At 44.3% G+C, this 17,305-nt stretch overlaps 1 protein-coding gene across 7 annotated transcripts in view; it reads left to right on the top strand.

Annotated features, from left to right (window-relative positions):
- Positions 1-14,888, top strand: part of clcn2a (chloride channel, voltage-sensitive 2a) — a 32,677-nt gene extending 17,789 nt beyond the window's left edge. For 3 of the 7 annotated variants that reach the window (XM_084008102.1, XM_084008098.1, XM_084008101.1), the window contains exons 4-25: positions 95-223; positions 567-700; positions 1,004-1,084; positions 2,453-2,476; positions 2,871-2,949; positions 4,408-4,533; positions 4,750-4,834; positions 5,254-5,355; positions 6,069-6,171; positions 6,820-6,975; positions 7,058-7,127; positions 7,222-7,332; positions 8,340-8,553; positions 8,645-8,778; positions 9,305-9,546; positions 9,843-9,954; positions 10,455-10,501; positions 11,695-11,763; positions 12,314-12,352; positions 12,457-12,561; positions 13,089-13,175; positions 13,820-14,888. In XM_084008102.1, the coding sequence (XP_083864228.1) occupies positions 95-223; positions 567-700; positions 1,004-1,084; positions 2,453-2,476; positions 2,871-2,949; positions 4,408-4,533; positions 4,750-4,834; positions 5,254-5,355; positions 6,069-6,171; positions 6,820-6,975; positions 7,058-7,127; positions 7,222-7,332; positions 8,340-8,553; positions 8,645-8,778; positions 9,305-9,546; positions 9,843-9,954; positions 10,455-10,501; positions 11,695-11,763; positions 12,314-12,352; positions 12,457-12,561; positions 13,089-13,175; positions 13,820-14,335 (2,765 nt within the window). In that variant the 3' untranslated portion in view covers positions 14,336-14,888. The remainder of the gene's footprint in view (positions 1-94; positions 224-566; positions 701-1,003; positions 1,085-2,452; positions 2,477-2,870; positions 2,950-4,407; positions 4,534-4,749; positions 4,835-5,253; positions 5,356-6,068; positions 6,172-6,819; positions 6,976-7,057; positions 7,128-7,221; positions 7,333-8,339; positions 8,554-8,644; positions 8,779-9,304; positions 9,547-9,842; positions 9,955-10,454; positions 10,502-11,694; positions 11,764-12,313; positions 12,353-12,456; positions 12,562-13,088; positions 13,176-13,819) is intronic. The other 4 variants (XM_084008100.1, XM_084008099.1, XM_084008104.1 and 1 more) reach the window with 4 other exon arrangements.
- Positions 14,889-17,305: the final 2,417 nt, after the last annotated feature.

Here is a 17,305-nt window from a genome sequence, read left to right as displayed (position 1 = left end):
ATGTTTTAAATAGCAGTCAGTGATTTAGTTTCTCCTGCATTTCTACTGAGATTAAGCTGTGTGTGTGCATGTGTGCATGTGTGTGTGTGTGCAGCACAGAAGTGGATGTACGGTGGACTGGACAGTAACATGCTTCTGCAGTACATCGCCTGGGTCACCTATCCCGTAGTGCTCATCACTTTCTCAGCAGGATTCACACAGATTCTGGCTCCTCAGGCCGTGGGTAAGACGCACAACTATTTATGCATGGATATAATAATATTCACGTGTCGTATACCAGTTTGAATCATGTTATTGGCTCTGTAATGCACCATGATTTCTCCAAGGACATGGCTCTGTGCGTTTCTCAGTGGTCACGTCTGCAGGAAATCCATACAATATACCTCTGATGAGATGTTGGTACAGAAAACTACATGAATACCAATCAGCCACCACCCCCCACCCACCTCCCTCGCTCTTCATTCATCCCCCTCATCCCTCTCTCTTTAATTGCTTTCTTTCAACTCCCCTTTCCTCCACTCTCCATCATCCCACCTGGCATCTCTTTCTTCTTCTTCACCTCGCAGGTTCGGGTATTCCCGAGATGAAGACGATCCTGAGGGGGGTGGTGCTGAAGGAGTACCTGACCTTTAAGACGTTTGTGGCCAAAGTCATCGGTCTGACCTGCGCTCTGGGCAGCGGGATGCCTCTGGGGAAGGAGGTAGAGAGCTCGCCTTCATCACAGTCACAAAAAAATTACACGTGACAAATTGCAAATTGATTGGCAGTTGGTTTTTTTTTAAGTTTCCTGTCTTGGTAGAGATATAACAATCTTGCTTTTTGCTGCAAAAAAAAGTGATTCAGTGCTAATCATGCCTGCATTTTCGACATTTTGGGGGTTATTTTAAATCTGAGTCATGCTTTAAACGTTTTCTGAAAGATGCTCCTGAACAGCATGCTCCACTAAAATGTGCTTTCTGTCATATGCTGCGTACTAACATCCTAATCTCTTGCTCCCTCTCAGGGACCCTTCGTTCATGTTGCCAGTCTGTGCGCCGCTCTGCTGAGCAAATTCATGGCTCCTCTTTTCGGAGGGATTTACATGGTGAGGACTGTGACGGCATTTGAATAAAAAAAGAGAGAGAGAGGCAGATTTTCTGATGCGCAAATTAAAACCGAGTTATACGACTTTTCAAGGCCCTTCACAGATTATGTGTCAACATCACCATCAACTAAATGTTCTCTCTTAACGATTCAATTAGATGTTTTTTAATTAACAAACCATTATATTTACGGTGTGGTGTTTACGATAGTCGCTTATTCACCTCTGTGCTGCACAACAAATACACAAATCCAGCCTCAAATTACAGACTCCAGCTTTCAAGAAATAGTTCCTCTTTTTTATTTAATTCATTTTGAAAAGATGAATCCACTTAAGGTAACAGGACTTTCAAAGTCAGTGTTTTTCCAGACTTTTTTTTAACCTTTTTCGCTTTGCTACTGCTACTTCCCCAAAATCCAAATGATTAAAAGTGCATTTATTTTTTTCAATCAAATTATTATTGAAATCGATATCGGAGTACATTATACAGCACAACATATATACAACATTTTCTTTTTCTTTAAAAAATAATAATAATAAATACATACACACACATCTACATATACACATATACCACGCACACATACACACCAACATGTACGAATACAAAGACGTACGAATACAAAGACATACATACATAAACACATACAGAAATATAAATTAAAGACGAGAATAAAAAATAAAAAAATAGGGTGAAAACAAACGGACCACAAGATACTATTCTTATTTTAAATCACATTTACTGCTGATGATTAAAGTAGTTGTGCTTTCAACATGACGTATCACAGTGTGGATTTTTTTTCACTGAGGCATAAATAGGTGTTGAGTAGAAATGAGGATGGGCAACATTCAATCTTTTTTTCCTTGTCTTCAAAGATGCGAAGCTGAAAGAACATTCTCACACAGACGCCATCACGGCTGCTCTTTAAAAAAAATGTTGGTGTTTTACTCGACTTTCTGCCGTTCCCCAGGACACACTCTCACCTCCATGCATGTGAGACCAGGTCCTGGGCTTCTGTCTATTTCTGCAGTGGACAGTGGGCTAAGCTTCTCCTCCATGCACCAGCAGCAACAGCATCCTCATCAATACGCTGGAAGATAGACTGCTGTGATGAAGAGGAAAGGAGAAATTCAGCTAGACTCAAATAGTCCAGTTACACATAATCTGTCTGGGAAAATGCGAATTCAGTTCACGGCTGAATCGAGACTGTGTTTCTGCTGAAGCCTGTTTGATTGTGTGTGGTTTGGATAATAAGTTGGATGAGACTTTCCTGGAGCAGTCAAATGAAAGGTAACCTCCACACTCACACATATTTCTGTCTCTTTTTTCTTTCTCCCCCCCCTCCCCCCAAATCACTTTCCCTGCTAAAGGAAGAGCCCTTTGAGGGAAGCAAGGTACGAAATGCACGAGTCAGATAGTTTCTTTTATTGCCAATTCCATTCACATTAATAATCCATGCCGTCCATTTCAGAAGCAGACACAGATTGATGCTTTTCCATTTTGTCTGCGCTGTTTGATTCTGTTCGGTGAACCGTCACAGCGGGGGCATCGATCTGTGGCTCCTTTGCCTCCATACAAACATCTCATTCCCCCATGATTTCCACTCTCAGTCCTTGGGTTTTTCCCAATTATGGCCTCCCATGTCCCACCACTCACATATGTAATGTGGTATGTGCAAGGATACAGCTGCAGCAGCAGCTTTGTAGTAGAACTGTTGCATTTGTAAAGAGTTGGTGACTGCTTTTGTTTTGTGTGTGTGTGTGTGTGTGTGTGTGTCTCATCGGACAGAACGAGCTGAGGAACACGGAGATGCTGTCGGCTGCCTGTGCTGTGGGTGTGGGCTGCTGCTTCGCCGCCCCAATTGGAGGTAAGACGGCACGGCTGCAGCCAGCGATTGAATGGTGTCTAATTATGGGAGATAATTAACGGGATAATTAGATGAGGAGAATTTTACCCCGCCAGCAGGAGAGCGGTTGCCAATCTTGGTCAGTCCGTCTGTCTAACTGTATCTGATGGATGGATGGATGGATGGATAGGTAGGTAGGTAGGTATGTAGATACATAGGTAGGTAGGTGATAGGTAGGTAGGTAGGTAGGTAGGTAGGTAGGTGGGTAGGTAGATATGTAGGTAGATACGTAGGTAGGTAGGTAGGTGGGTAGGTAGATAGGTGGGTAGGTAGATGGGTAGGTAGGTAGATGGGTAGGTAGGTAGGTAGATACGTAGGTAGGTAGGTGGGTAGATGGGTAGGTAGGTAGATGGGTAGGTAGGTAGGTAGATACGTAGGTAGGTAGATACGTAGGTAGGTAGGTGGGTAGGTAGGTAGATGGGTAGGTAGATAGATGGGTAGGTAGATAGGTGGGTAGGTAGGTAGATGGGTAGGTAGATGGGTAGGTAGGTAGATACGTAGGTAGGTAGATACGTAGGTGGGTAGGTAGGTAGGTAGGTAGGTAGGTGGGTAGGTAGATGGGTAGGTAGGTAGATACGTAGGTAGGTAGATACGTAGGTGGGTAGGTAGGTAGATACGTAGGTGGGTAGGTAGGTAGGTAGGTAGGTAGGTAGGTAGGTAGGTAGATACGTAGGTGGGTAGGTAGGTAGGTAGGTAGGTAGGTAGGTAGGTGGGTAGGTAGATGGGTAGGTAGGTAGATACGTAGGTAGGTAGATACGTAGGTGGGTAGGTAGGTAGGTAGGTAGGTAGATAGGTAGATACGTAGGTGGGTAGGTAGGTAGGTAGGTAGGTAGGTAGGTAGGTAGGTAGGTAGGTAGATACGTAGGTGGGTAGGTAGGTAGGTAGGTAGGTAGGTAGGTAGGTAGGTAGGTAGATACGTAGGTGGGTAGGTAGGTAGGTAGGTAGGTAGGTAGGTAGATAGATACGTAGGTGGGTAGGTAGATCTTTATGTCATTGCAGGTTATACAACAAAACTTTGTTTGGAGTCTCTAGTCTCTAAATAAATAACAAATATAAATATAAAAATGTAGAGAATATAAATATATGAATATAAAAATACACAAAGAATGCGTCAAAGAATGCGTCAAAGAATGTTTCTTCTTGTTTTCTGTGACCTTTTTTCTTTCGATCTTCTGTCGGGTCCAAATGTCCCTTTTGATCCAAACTAATTTGCGTTCTTGTTTTTCAGATGATGAATCTTAATTGATTAACACTAAGTAGCTGTTATTATGTATCTCACGATCTTCCTCTGCAAACTGAGTTGCTGACCTTTCGTTGAAATGTTCAAACTTTTGCATTTCGGTGATTTATCGTGATGCAGTTTTTTCAAGCCTTTTCTTGAATAATGCCTTTGTTTGTTTGTTTGTTTGTGTGGTGTAGGGGTGCTCTTTAGTATCGAGGTCACATCTACGTTTTTTGCGGTGAGGAACTACTGGAGGGGCTTCTTCGCCGCCACCTTCAGTGCGTTCATATTCAGAGTGCTGGCGGTGTGGAACCAGGAGGAAGGTATTTATATATCAAAGTTCTAATTTCACATTTTTAAAAACAGTTTTCTGTGTTTGTGTATCTGGGATCATTTGTCATTTTGCTTCTTTGTGTTGTTGTTTTTTTTTAACAGTTGGATTGATCATAAATAAGATCTCATAAAGTTAGAGAATGTGATTTGAAAATGTTTTATCACATTATTTAAAGCCCCCACATCTCCTCTTCTTTTTGCCTCAGAGACCATCACCGCGCTCTTCAAAACCCGTTTCCGTCTCGACTTCCCGTTCGACCTTCAGGAGCTGCCGGCATTCGCCATCCTTGGGTGAGTGTGTGCGTGTGTGTGTTTGTGTGTGTGTGTTTCTCTGGACTGACGCCACGTTGAACTGATCCCAGAGCAGTTTGGCACCTGAGTTTGCTGAAAAGATCTAGACTCCGAGTCTCTCTCCTGGTCACATTCACATTTACGCCGGGAGTCTGAAGGTTGATTTTTTTTCTATTGGAGGAATGGGGCATAACTGTATCCACATCGTCGTGTGCCAAATTTGATTTGTTTGATTCCAAAACGTTATTGAATGGAGAAATATAAGAAATGAACATTGGTTGGCTTCCTGTCAAAGAGCCGCAGAAAAGTGAGAATTGTTTTTTTGCAGTTCAGTGTAGCTGCTGGTTTTGTTTTTGCCCCGGGATGCTCTTCTGTTTCACCTCCAACAGACCAAACGGTGCGTCTTTGTCTGTCTGCAGGATCGCTTGTGGTTTTGGTGGTGCTCTGTTTGTCTACCTGAACCGGCTGATTGTAGAGTGCATGAGGAAACAGAAGACTATTAACAAGTTCCTGCTGAGGAAGTGAGTATCCGATTCCCGATGTGTCTCACACTCACAGACGTTGTTGGGAAATGTGTTTGCTTTCTTGCCGATTAGTTAAATGACAGGGATCAATACCGCTCATATCTGTATGCAGGGTTCGTACGGGTGCTGGAAATCCTTGAAAACACTTCTCATTTAATGTGATGAACAAGTGCAACAATAAGTAGACTGAATACCAAGTATTGTATGTATACAAATATGTAGTTTACCACAGCTGGAAGGTGCTGGAAAAGCATGCACCTTGAAATGCTTGAAAAGTGCTTGAATTTAATTTTGGAAAAGGTGTATGAACCCTGTGTACAGTCAGTTTGCATGAAGCTACAGCCAGCAGATGTTTAGCTAAGCTTAGCATACAGACTGGAAGTAGGGGAAAGCAGCAAGTAGGTGGATTAAGTTACTTTTGGGCAGAGCCACGCGAGCTGTTAGCTAAGCTAATTCTCTGGTGGGTGTAACTAAGAGGTCATCTCATCTAACTCTTGGCAAGAAAGCAAATATGCAAAAGAAATATTCAAGATGCATAGAAATCCTGCTAATGTGCTCTTAAACGTGTGTTTAAAATGTCTGGATGTCACATTTATAACGTGATACTGGACTGTGTCGGTAAAGTCGGGTCAGTGTCGGTCCATCCTCACTAGCAGATATCAGGATGTACATGTACAGAGTGACAAGCACACCCATTAATGACCCCACAGTCCATCTCTTCCTGTCAGGCGACTGGTGTATCCCGCTCTCGTCACCCTGCTGGTCTCCACGCTCACCTTCCCGCCGGGCTTCGGCCAGTTCATGGCAGGACAGGTGAGAAAACGCTTCCATGCTCTGGACTCGTTGGGGCGATCAATGTCATTTTTGTTCTCCTCTTCTTCGTTAGCATAAGCTGTTCAATAACTGCCATGTTTCCTGATATGGATAAAGACAAAGGTAAATGGTAAATGGCCTCATTTATATAGCGCTTTTCTCCAAAGCGCTTTACAGGAATGACTGACATTCACTCACACATTCACACACCGACGGCGGAGTCAACCACGCAGGGCGACAGCCAGCTCGTCAGGAGCAATTAGGGTGAGGTGTCTTGCTCAGGGACACCAGGCACTCAGCTAGGAGGAGCCGAGGATCGTACCGGCAATCTTGCGGTTGCCAGCCCAAACGCTCTACCTCCTGAGCTCTACCTCCTGAGCTAAACCCCCAAAGGCAAAACAACAAAACAAATATAAGCTTGATAAACATCTTTGAACAAATGCAACCAACAGAAAACCGATTTTTATTGTTTTACTATAATTTTCCTTTAGAAGTCCTGGGATTTATTGACAATAAAATAATTTAAAAGGGATCAAGGCTGCAGGGCCTTCAACACAGCCGACCTTTGAAGCCTCCCACGCAGGTCTGGGTCAGGTCAGGGGTCAGTGGGGTAAGAAACATTGGGATGATTTCTCCTCTCGTCCTCAGCTGACGCAGCACGAGTCTCTGGTCGCTCTGTTCGACAACCGCACGTGGTGCCGCCAGGGCGTGGCGGAGGAGTTCGACTACATCAGCCACCACCACGCCTGGAAACACCCCCAGGTCAACGTCTTCATCACACTCATCCTCTTCATCATCATGAAGGTAGGGCCCGTCCACACAATGTGGAAACGTTGAGGATTTGATGACCACATGAATGGTTTGATAACTCGGCACTCTGTCTCAGTTCTGGATGTCGGCGGTGGCGACCACCATGCCGGTTCCATGCGGGGCCTTCATGCCAGTGTTTCTCATCGGTGAGCACGATCTACTGTGATTTCCAATGTTTTCTACTGCAGTGAAGAGAATGGACGCCTTTAAACAACCGCTATCTGTGTGTGTGACGGACAGGTGCAGCATTTGGCAGACTTGTTGGGGAGATCATGGCAACTATGTTTCCTGATGGCATTCATGCTGACGGCAGCGTGTATCCCATAGTTCCCGGCGGTTATGCTGTAGTCGGTGAGTTATTTTCATTTATTTTAGTTTTTTTGCCCCCCTCTCTGCGCTGTTTTTTTTTCTTCTTTTTTTTGTCCATAATACGGGGTCGTAACTTTACCTTCATAATTATTGGCCCACTTTTCCCGCATGGGATTGAAGTCGTCCTCGCTGCAAAGCTGCATCCATATTTATCACTTCATGCCAGCTTATGGAAGGTGACTGATGAAAATGGATTCCACTTCACGTTTTTGGACCGGAGTAAAATAGGAAATCGTTCCATAAAAATACAAAATTGCCACGGTGTGTAACTCACTGGTTATTGTGCTGAATTAGAATGACATCCTGCAGAAAATATGCTTTGGATTGGAAACTCTATTCTGATTAGTAACACAGACGCACATTTATCCTTGTTTCTATATCCAAGGTTCTTATGGGTGCTGGAAATCCTTCAAAACGCATGAATGTTAGTGTGGTGTTTTAAAGGTTTAAAAAGTGCTTGGATTTAAAATAAAGGTCTTGAAATGTGTGTTCTATGTGATGACATATATGATAGAACAGAGAAAAGAAGATCTCCATATTTGAGGGACTGAAAACAGCATTTTCTGACATTTCTGCATGAAAAATGACTTTTGATGATGAACAGATGATGAAAATAGTTGGTGATTATATTTCTGTGGATCTGTTAGTGGAATTAGTTTTCCTTTCATTTGTGGTCCTTCTGTAAAAAGCTGTCTCCAAACATCATGTTGGTTGTATAGAGGACAATAACATCTCATTTAATGTGATGAACAAGTGACATAATAAGTAGACTGAATACTGACCATTGGATTGATACAAAGAGGGAGTTTACCATAGAAGGTGCTGGAAAAGCATGGAAATGCACCTTGAAATGCTTGAAAGGTGCTTGAATTTGACTTTGGAGAAGGTGTAGGGACCCTGTATATAAAAAGATGCCTGATCACACACTAAATCATCCTCTTTTAACCAAGTGTAAATGGTTTTAAAGATATTTTTCTGGTATTTTCCAGGTGCTGCAGCCTTGTCTGGAGCGGTCACCCACACCGTATCCACAGCAGTCATTGTGTTTGAGCTGACCGGTCAGATCTCCCACATCCTGCCTGTGATGATTGCCGTGATCCTGGCCAACGCCGTGGCCCAGTCGCTCCAACCGTCACTGTACGACTCCATCATCCGCATCAAGAAACTCCCTTATCTGCCCGAGCTGGGCATGGGGCACCACGAGTGAGTCTACCCGCCTGTTTGTTTTACAATTCATGCTCAGGATGGCTTTTCCGTCCCTCTCTTTGCATCCACATCTCCTCCCATGTTTCAGGAAGTACAATATCCGCGTGGAGGACATCATGGTGAGGGACGTACGCTTCATCACGCTTAACTCTTGCTATCGGGACCTGCAGGAGATGCTGCTTACTGGTCAGCTCAAAACACTGGCCCTGGTTGAGTCCAGAGGTAAGTTAGGGGTTCAACTTGATACTTTGATGAATGCATTACTTCCGGAATATGAACACGTTTTTATACAAATCCCTTTAAAACATTTAGAAACTACAACTGTAGTAACCGAGAATACATATTCTCTCCATTCAGGATAAATAACTCAATGGTTTATCAGTTTTATTATCATCTCAAAATGATCATTCAGTCAACCTGCAGTTTAATTAATTAACCCCACAATAAATCCTATTTTCATGAAGCTTGTTCCTTGTGTCAGTGTGTAGACTAAATATATCAGAAACACCTTTTACTCTCACAGAATATAATTCAGCATCACAGGTTGAATAACTTTAATCCACACCTCTTTTTAGCCATTTAAACAGTGTAACCTTCCTAAAGGGAGGATTTCTTAAAGGGCTGATATATTAGTTTTACTCTAAACGGCTTATTGAAGCTGACACAGCCCCTTCATAACAGTGGTTTTATGTTCCACTGTGACCTCTGTGAGCTTCGTCTCCTCTTCCTCCCCTTCCTCCCCCTCCAGACTCCATGATCCTGCTGGGCTCCATAGAGCGCCTGCAGCTCCAGTCGCTGCTGTCCTTCCAGCTGGGTCGCCAGCGGCGGCTGGAGTACCTCCGCCTGCTGGCCCAGGACAACGGCACCCACGATCCGCTGCCCAGCCTGACCACCGACAGCACGCCCAGCTCCCCCTGCTCCAACACCCACATCAACGCCTCCAACGCCAGCGCTCGCCAAGCGGTCCGCTTCCTGGTGAGCACCCAACAGGTGTGAGGCGTCCGGGGGCGCCAGGGCTGGGGGGTTTGCTTTAAAAGTAGATCAGGCACAGCATGTGTGAAGCATGTAGCAGTAGGTAAAGGCACGGACGGAACATGGTAAGTGTTGACTCCTTAAATGTGCTTTATTTCCACATTAACACGTGTCCTCTGTGTCTCTGTCGTCTGTGCCCTTACCTGTGCTGTCCTTGTGTACGTGCATGTGCCCGTGTTTCCTGTGGACGTGTGTGTGTGTGTGTGCATGTGTGTTTGTGCGTGGCTTCCTCTGTTAATATACTCTCCATGTAGATCTCCACAGAGGAGTCTTCCTCCTTCAGCCCGGTGGTTTCCAATGTTCAACTTCCTCTGAAATCCGCCTTGAAAACTGTGTCTGCCGTCAGCGAAACGGAGACGCCAAACAGTACGTACTTTACAGCGCCGCAACAACACACACACACACACATATCTATTTTGAGATCTATCTCCGTGCTTTAAGCAGCCCCTGTCATCAGCTGTTTCTGATATTTCATATCTAATGTTTATTACTAATTGTATTTGGTGATCTACTCGATGTTCTAATCTATTCTTGGCCTCTGGGCCACCTAGTGGTTGTAATGTTTAGAATGTCTTTTTGTTGTTGTTGTTTTGTTTGCCTGTGTATGTACGTTGTTGTATTGAACTTTTTTTAATCTCTTTTCTTTTTCAAATGTATTATTATTTCCTTTTTTCTGTAATTTCTCTGTTATTATGTAGTAATTGTGTACGAAAACCAGATGATGCATCTCAAGGGGTTTATCCTAAATAAACAAATACACAAAGCAACCCTGAAGTCGAATACTGTACACAGAGAAAAAACTAAATAATCAGATTTCAAATCCAAATAAAAAACAAGATTTTTTGTTTGTTTTTTTTTCCTCTCAGGCTCTCAGACGCTGTCCTGTGCGGACCAAGACAAGGATCTGCTGGAGGTGAGAAAGAGAGAAGGATACCATATATACATGCGTGGGTGCAAGTGTACTGTGTGAATGTGCCACGTATTGTATAGTCCACACATATCGCCGTCCACCTCCTCTTCCTCCTTCCTCCTCCTGCTGACGGGCAGGATCCACCCACGGGCAGCAGGGTTTTCCTTTGTGCACTCATGCTGGGGAGTTTTGTTTGAAAAAGCGCCGTGAGTCATTGCCTCCTCACTACACAGCACATCCACCGTCAGTCAGATGGGTTTTTTGAACACCTGACATAATAGCATTTTTTTTTGCTTACATTTTTAGCAATGCATGATCTACCTTTAACACTGCTGGTTGTTCAAACACACAAAACTTTATTCTAATGCTCGTAGGGATTGCAAAGTTTACAGAGACACCAACTTTGTTGGGATAGACTTTGGGGGAAAATGTGTTTATTTTCCTTTTGATGTAAGATTTGGCTTTAAACATTCCCGTGGTTCTGACATTTTTTTGTCTAAAACAATTTTCTCCTTTGTCCCACAATGTTTCTATTGACCAGTAACTTACACTTGCACTCACAGTTGAACTAAATGAAAAGACATTCTCAAGAGTTCATATGATAATCATGAAAATTTGACATAAATGTCTTTATAGGACAAAATTAGGGGGAAAATGTCTAATTGCTAATTAGCACTAAACAAAAGTACAGCCGAGGTTGATGGTTTTACAGATATTTGGTCTTAAACAAAATTATTAGACGACTTCAAATCCACCTGATGTCATCAATCAATCAATCCAGTTGTTGAGGCATTTCACTAGAAACTAAAATACTGTCAATTAATCTTGAGGGGACATTTAAAGGAAACTTAACCTGCTAAACAAAAATGTTAAAATGTAAAAACAGCCTTTATTCTGGCAGTGTGTGGATCATCCAATGTTGTATGAACACTGAGGTTTCATATCAGATTGTGTGCCCTCGCCTTCGTCTGCATTGAACTAATTGCACCCTTTCAGCAACATTGTGCTCACATCACCGGGACCCCCCCCCCCCTCCCCCCTCCCTCCTCCGGTGGAAGTCACACCGGGATCCAATGTTGCAGTGACGCCGTGTAAAAGGGGATAAAACTGTCCCGTTTGGCTGATGCTCTTGTTAACGTTGTGTGTGTGTTGATGCCTTCTCCCCCAACCTCCCCCCTCCCCCCCCCTCCTGGAAGAGCCCGGCTGGGCCGGCTCCTCCAGACAAAACACAGGACAGGCCCAAACGAGTGAGGATCTCCATGGCGGTAAGACTGTCTGCCCGCCTAGAGACTGTTGCTTAGTAACCGTTGCCTTGCGACACGCGCTCAAGTGAGTGCTGGACCAAAAATATTTGTGGTGCACCGGTCGGAGCGTCAGAGTGGCTTTGCAGATAGAGCGAGCGTCGTTTTTTCGACATCGGTGTGAAACCAAATGTGTGTGCGGCTGCTAATGCTCGTCGTGCGTGTGGTGGTGGCGTTGTGTGTTTTTGGAAAATCTGTTTCATGTTTACTTTTTAAAGTGCTTGATTTTTAAAGTCGTTGGTGTTTACTGATATTGTTACCTGTGAAACTCCAGAATATAAGTGATTGATTGGGGTTACAGCTCTGTATGTTACATGTCACATGCCGCCCTGATGGTGTGTGTGTGTGTGCGTGTGCGTGTGTGTGTGTGTGTGTGTGTGTGTGTGTGTGTGTGTGTGTGTGTGTGTGTGTGTGTGTGTGTGTGTGTGTGTGTGTGTGTGTGTGTGTGTGTCGCCGTGCTACGTCGAGTACACAGTGTGTATAACCGGGGACAAAATGTGTTTTTGTCTTTTAGGACTCCACTGAAGTGGACGACGGCATGAATCCATCAGACGTGAGACCCAAACACAAACGGAAAAAATATAATATCTACAAAAAACTGGGTTTATTGACTTGACGTTGAGACGTTTCACCGTCTTGTCCTCCTTCTCGTTGCAGGTAGCGGAGTGGGAGGAGCAGCAGCTCGATGAGCCGGTGGATTTCAAGAACTGCAAGATTGATCCCGCTCCCTTCCAGCTGGTGGAGCAAACGTCTCTGCATAAGGTATTTAAAAAAACACACGCTGTGAAACACTGACACTGAACTGGCCTGTTTTCCTCATTATGAGATGTCATATGGCCTTTTAGAAGTGGACGAATGAACACAAACAAGACGCTTTACAAAATGCAGGCCAACTCAAAATGTCCTGAAAATGTACGAGATGGAGAGAATAACCCAGCTGCTCAGGTTACCAAAGGACACATTTGACAGAGTCCAGTATTGAGCATATTGAAGCAATGATAGTTTAAAATCACAGATATCCCTCTCTAACCCCCTAGAAGGGAGACATGGGGAGGATATCTGGCATTATATTTGATATTCTAGCATTTTGTCTTTGTGTTTCTATATTCTTTTATCTTATTTTCCCCCTTTTTTTGCTTTTCCTATCCTGTCACATCAAACAATTAGAGCAAATGTAACAAAGTAACAATCTCAAGTGGCAAAAATGATCCTGGTACATTAATTTCCATAACCCTGATCCAAAATGAGTCTGTCTCCAGGCCATGACCCATCTCTCCTCTCCTCCACAGACCCACACCATCTTCTCTCTGCTGGGTCTGGATCACGCCTATGTGACCAGCATGGGACGTCTGGTCGGAGTGGTCTCCCTCAAAGAGGTGTGCATGTGCTTCTTTCAATCCTTGAACCTTTTTGTTCCCTTCTACATACAGGGTTCTTACGGGTGCTGGAAATCCTTGAAAACGCTTGAATTGTAGTGTGGTGTTTTCAAGGTTTTAAATGTGCTTGGATTTAGATAAAAGTGCTTGAAATGTGTGTTCTGTGTGATGACATATATGATAGAACAGAGAAAAGAAGATCTCCATATTTGAGGGACTGAAAACAGCATTTTCTGACATTTCTGCATGAAAAATGACTTTTGATGATGAACAGATGATGAAAATAGTTGGTGATTATATTTCTGTGGATCTGTTAGTGGAATTAGTTTTCCTTTCATTTGTGGTCCTTCTGTAAAAAGCTGTCTCCAAACATCATGTTGGTTGTTTATAGGACAATAACATCTCATTTAATGTGATGAACAAGTAATAAGTAGACTGAATACTGACCATTGGATTGATACAAATATGGAGTTTATCACAGCTGGAAGGGGCTGGAAAAGCATGGAAATGCACCTTGAAATGCTTGAAAAGTGCTTGAATTTTATTTTGGTAAAAGGTGTAGGAACCCTGTGCATATGATCAGTAATGCTCACTCTCTCTCCCCGACTGTCTTTCTTTGCCTCTCTGTTTTTTCGGCTCTCCAGCTCCGTAAGGCCATCGAGGGCTCGGTGACGGTGACGGGAGTAAAAGTGCGCCCTCCGTTGGCCAGTTTCCGTGACAGCGGGAACACCACCAGCGTGTCCGAGGTAACGGAGCTACACAAGCTGTGCATCCGCCACAGGGGGCTCTCGTTGCCACGGGAGCCCAACCCTCCAGACGTGGAGGACCAGCCTGATCTCCCGTACAAAGAGATCCCCATCAACTTCACGGACCAATCGAATTTGCAGTTTGAAGCCGGCCCCGGCGACGTGTCGAGTCAGTCGTCGGAGCTGGTGCTCCAGGAGAGCCCGTCGTTCACCGAGGAGCCGTCGGAGTTCACGTTTGACTGCAGCCCCTCCCACACCGAGGAGTCCGAGCTGGCCTGTGACTATGAACCCCTCGGACACACCCCCGAGCCGGACCACACAGAGCTGAAGCGGGGGAGTCCGCCGCTGAACAAGGACCAATCAGAACCCGAGGGAGAGGGTGTCCCCGCCCACACCGAGGACGAGTCAGAATGACCCGAGGGGATCCACGGTGTCGCCTCGTGAATGTTGATGTTTCTTACACATGTGGAGGTCACTCTCACCTCCGAGTCCAGCCTAGATACCGGGGTTTCTAAACGTTGTTGTGGCGGCGAGTGAGAAGAAGTGACGTTCATCGTTATGTCTCAAACTGTGCAAACGCCTGTTTTAAAGGATTAAGCTGGTGTTATTCCATATTTCTATTGCTGGTGACAAAAATCCCATGAAAAGAACAAAAAGCCACGACGGGGTTTTTCTGTCTCTCACTGACTTCCCGTCATGTCTCTGGTTCTTTGATTCCCATTGAAGATTCAAATCTTTTAAAGCCTCTTTATACCCACACAGATTTTTTTCAAGTTATTCCGATTCGACCTCCGCTGAGGTTGTAGGTGGGCTGGAGCTTTGATGGGATTTTATTAGGTCAGAGGTCTTTATGGACCAATAAGAATGATAGAGGGGTAATTATACCCACCCTAACGGGTTCAACAAAGTCTGACATGAGACTCGGGAATGGATGGATGGAAGGATGGGAGGGTGGATGGATGGATAATGGATGGATGGATGGATGGATGGATGGGAGGGTGGATGGATGGATAATGGATGGATGGATGGATGGATGGATGATGGACGGATGGATGGGAGGGTGGGTGGATGGATGGAAGGATGGGAGGGTGGATGGATGGAAGGATGGGAGGGTGGATGGATGGATGGATGGATGGATGGAAGGATGGGAGGGTGGATGGATGGATGGATAGATGGAAGGATGGGAGGGTGGATGGATGGATGGGTGGATGGATGGATGGAAGGATGGGAGGGTGGATGGATGGATGGATGGATGGAAGGATGGGAGGGTGGATGGATGGATGGATGGATGGATGGATGGATGGAAGGATGGATGGATGGATGGATGGATGGATGGATGGATGGATGGATGGAAGGATGGGAGGGTGGATGGATGGACGGATAGATGGAAGGATGGGAGGGTGGATGGATGGATAATGGATGGATGGATGGATGGATGATGGACGGATGGATAGATGGAAGGATGGATGGATGGATGGAAGGATGGATAGATGGAAGGATGGATGGATGGAAGGATGGATAGATGGAAGGATGGATGGAAGGAAGGATGGGAGGGTGGATGGATGGATGGAAGGATGGATAGATGGAAGGATGGGAGGGTGGATGGATGGGTGGATGGATGGGAGGGTGGATGGGTGGATGGAAGGATGGGAGGATGGATGGATGGATGAAAGGATGGGAGGATGGATGGATGGATGAAAGGATGGGAGGGTGGATGGATGGATGGAAGGATGGGAGGGTGGATGGATGGATGGATGGAAGGGTGGGTGGATGGATGGAAGGATGGGAGGGTGGATGGATGGATGGATGGATAGATAGATAGATAGATAGATAGATAGATAGATAGATAGATAGATAGATAGATAGATTGGATTTGATCCCGAGGGAAATGTCAAACAGTCAGTCAGATGAACTGAAAACAACTGTGTGGATGTTGACGGACTTAAAAGAGGAACACCAATGATTTGACACATCAGAGTGTGTGTGTAGTTGTTGGCGAGGACCACCAGGTGGTGTCGTGCTTCGGTGGACGGGTGGGTTACCTAGGCTTCATATGTGGGGGGATAAAACATGAAGCTCCAGAGGGAGATATGTGAGGTCCAATACGATGAGGTACACAATATGGAATATCACTAACTCTATCTTTTGAAGTGTGTTTTCGTATTTTGTGCACAATTTGAGTCTTCGCGCCGAGAAATCACGTTCTCGTTTCAAGAAGAGGAAAACAAATGAAGGGGGAGCAGAAACAGAAAGCACAGAAGAACAAAGACACTTATTCTAACGAGCACATGATGGTATGAATTCAAAACCCCCACCCCCCGCTACTAATACATCACAGCACAGGGTCAGAGGTAATGTTTCGTAATATTAAGGTTCAGTGGTGTTATATGTTGGCTGAAATAATGCAATACATTTACAGTAATAATGCAGTAAAAGGTGGTTTAATAGTGTCGCTCATAACACATTATCAGTATTTTAGTTTAGTTTTACTACTTAATAGTGGCGTCCCACAGGGTCTGCTCCGGAGAACTCAACCAATCGACTGGGATCTAACTGTTCAAAGGCAGCTCACCGAAGATCCACCAAATAGTGAAGCACATTGTAATTACCATGAGACCGCCTCCGTCGTTGTAAGGGTACGACACTCAAGCTCAGATTGAAAGGGTGTTGTATAGAGCACACACACACACACACACACACACACACACACACACACACGTGTATGCAGTCTGTAGATATTAACACCTTGACATGCGACACGTATATGTGAATGACAAGAGGACATCTGGTGACGCCCCACGGTGATGTTGTAGAGCTAAGTGTGTGTGTCCTTGTTAACGACCCTCAAATGGATGTAAGTATTCTGTTTTTTTTTTAGTTGACTCCATCGCAGCACCACCCGACGACTCCCGGCTCATTTCTTTTGTTTCGTGTAAAACTTTTTTGTGCAAATGTTTTATCAAAGTCTTTACTTTTATTTTTTTTTGCATATAGAATGTGAATTAGTGCTCGCCCTATAAGATAACGTATAAGGAGTTAAATGTAGAGAGTGTATAAGCTAATTTACAGCGTATCTAGTTAAGCAATAAGTCTGTAGTATCTCCCTTTATATGGCACTGGCCTGTATATGCTTTGTACATATGAAAATACACGGATGAGATCTACGTACATGCCGTTGTACATAGGAGAATTATGCATTTGAAATCCAAACAGCCATTGTTATTTTTCAGAGAACATGAAATTGTTTTTGTACATGAGCGAATGATTAAATTAAATAAAAAAACACACCTTTTAAAAAGATGTTTGTGTTTTGTTTGTGAAGAAAAAAAACGAGACAAGATCTTCTTTCAAAAAACAAAATCATATTTATATATATAAGCAGGA

The sequence above is a fragment of the Eutrigla gurnardus genome, assembly GCF_963514095.1.
Source record: "Eutrigla gurnardus genome assembly, chromosome: 4".
NCBI classification, from domain to species: Eukaryota; Metazoa; Chordata; class Actinopteri; order Perciformes; family Triglidae; genus Eutrigla; species Eutrigla gurnardus.
This window is presented reverse-complemented; position numbering and strand designations above follow the sequence as displayed.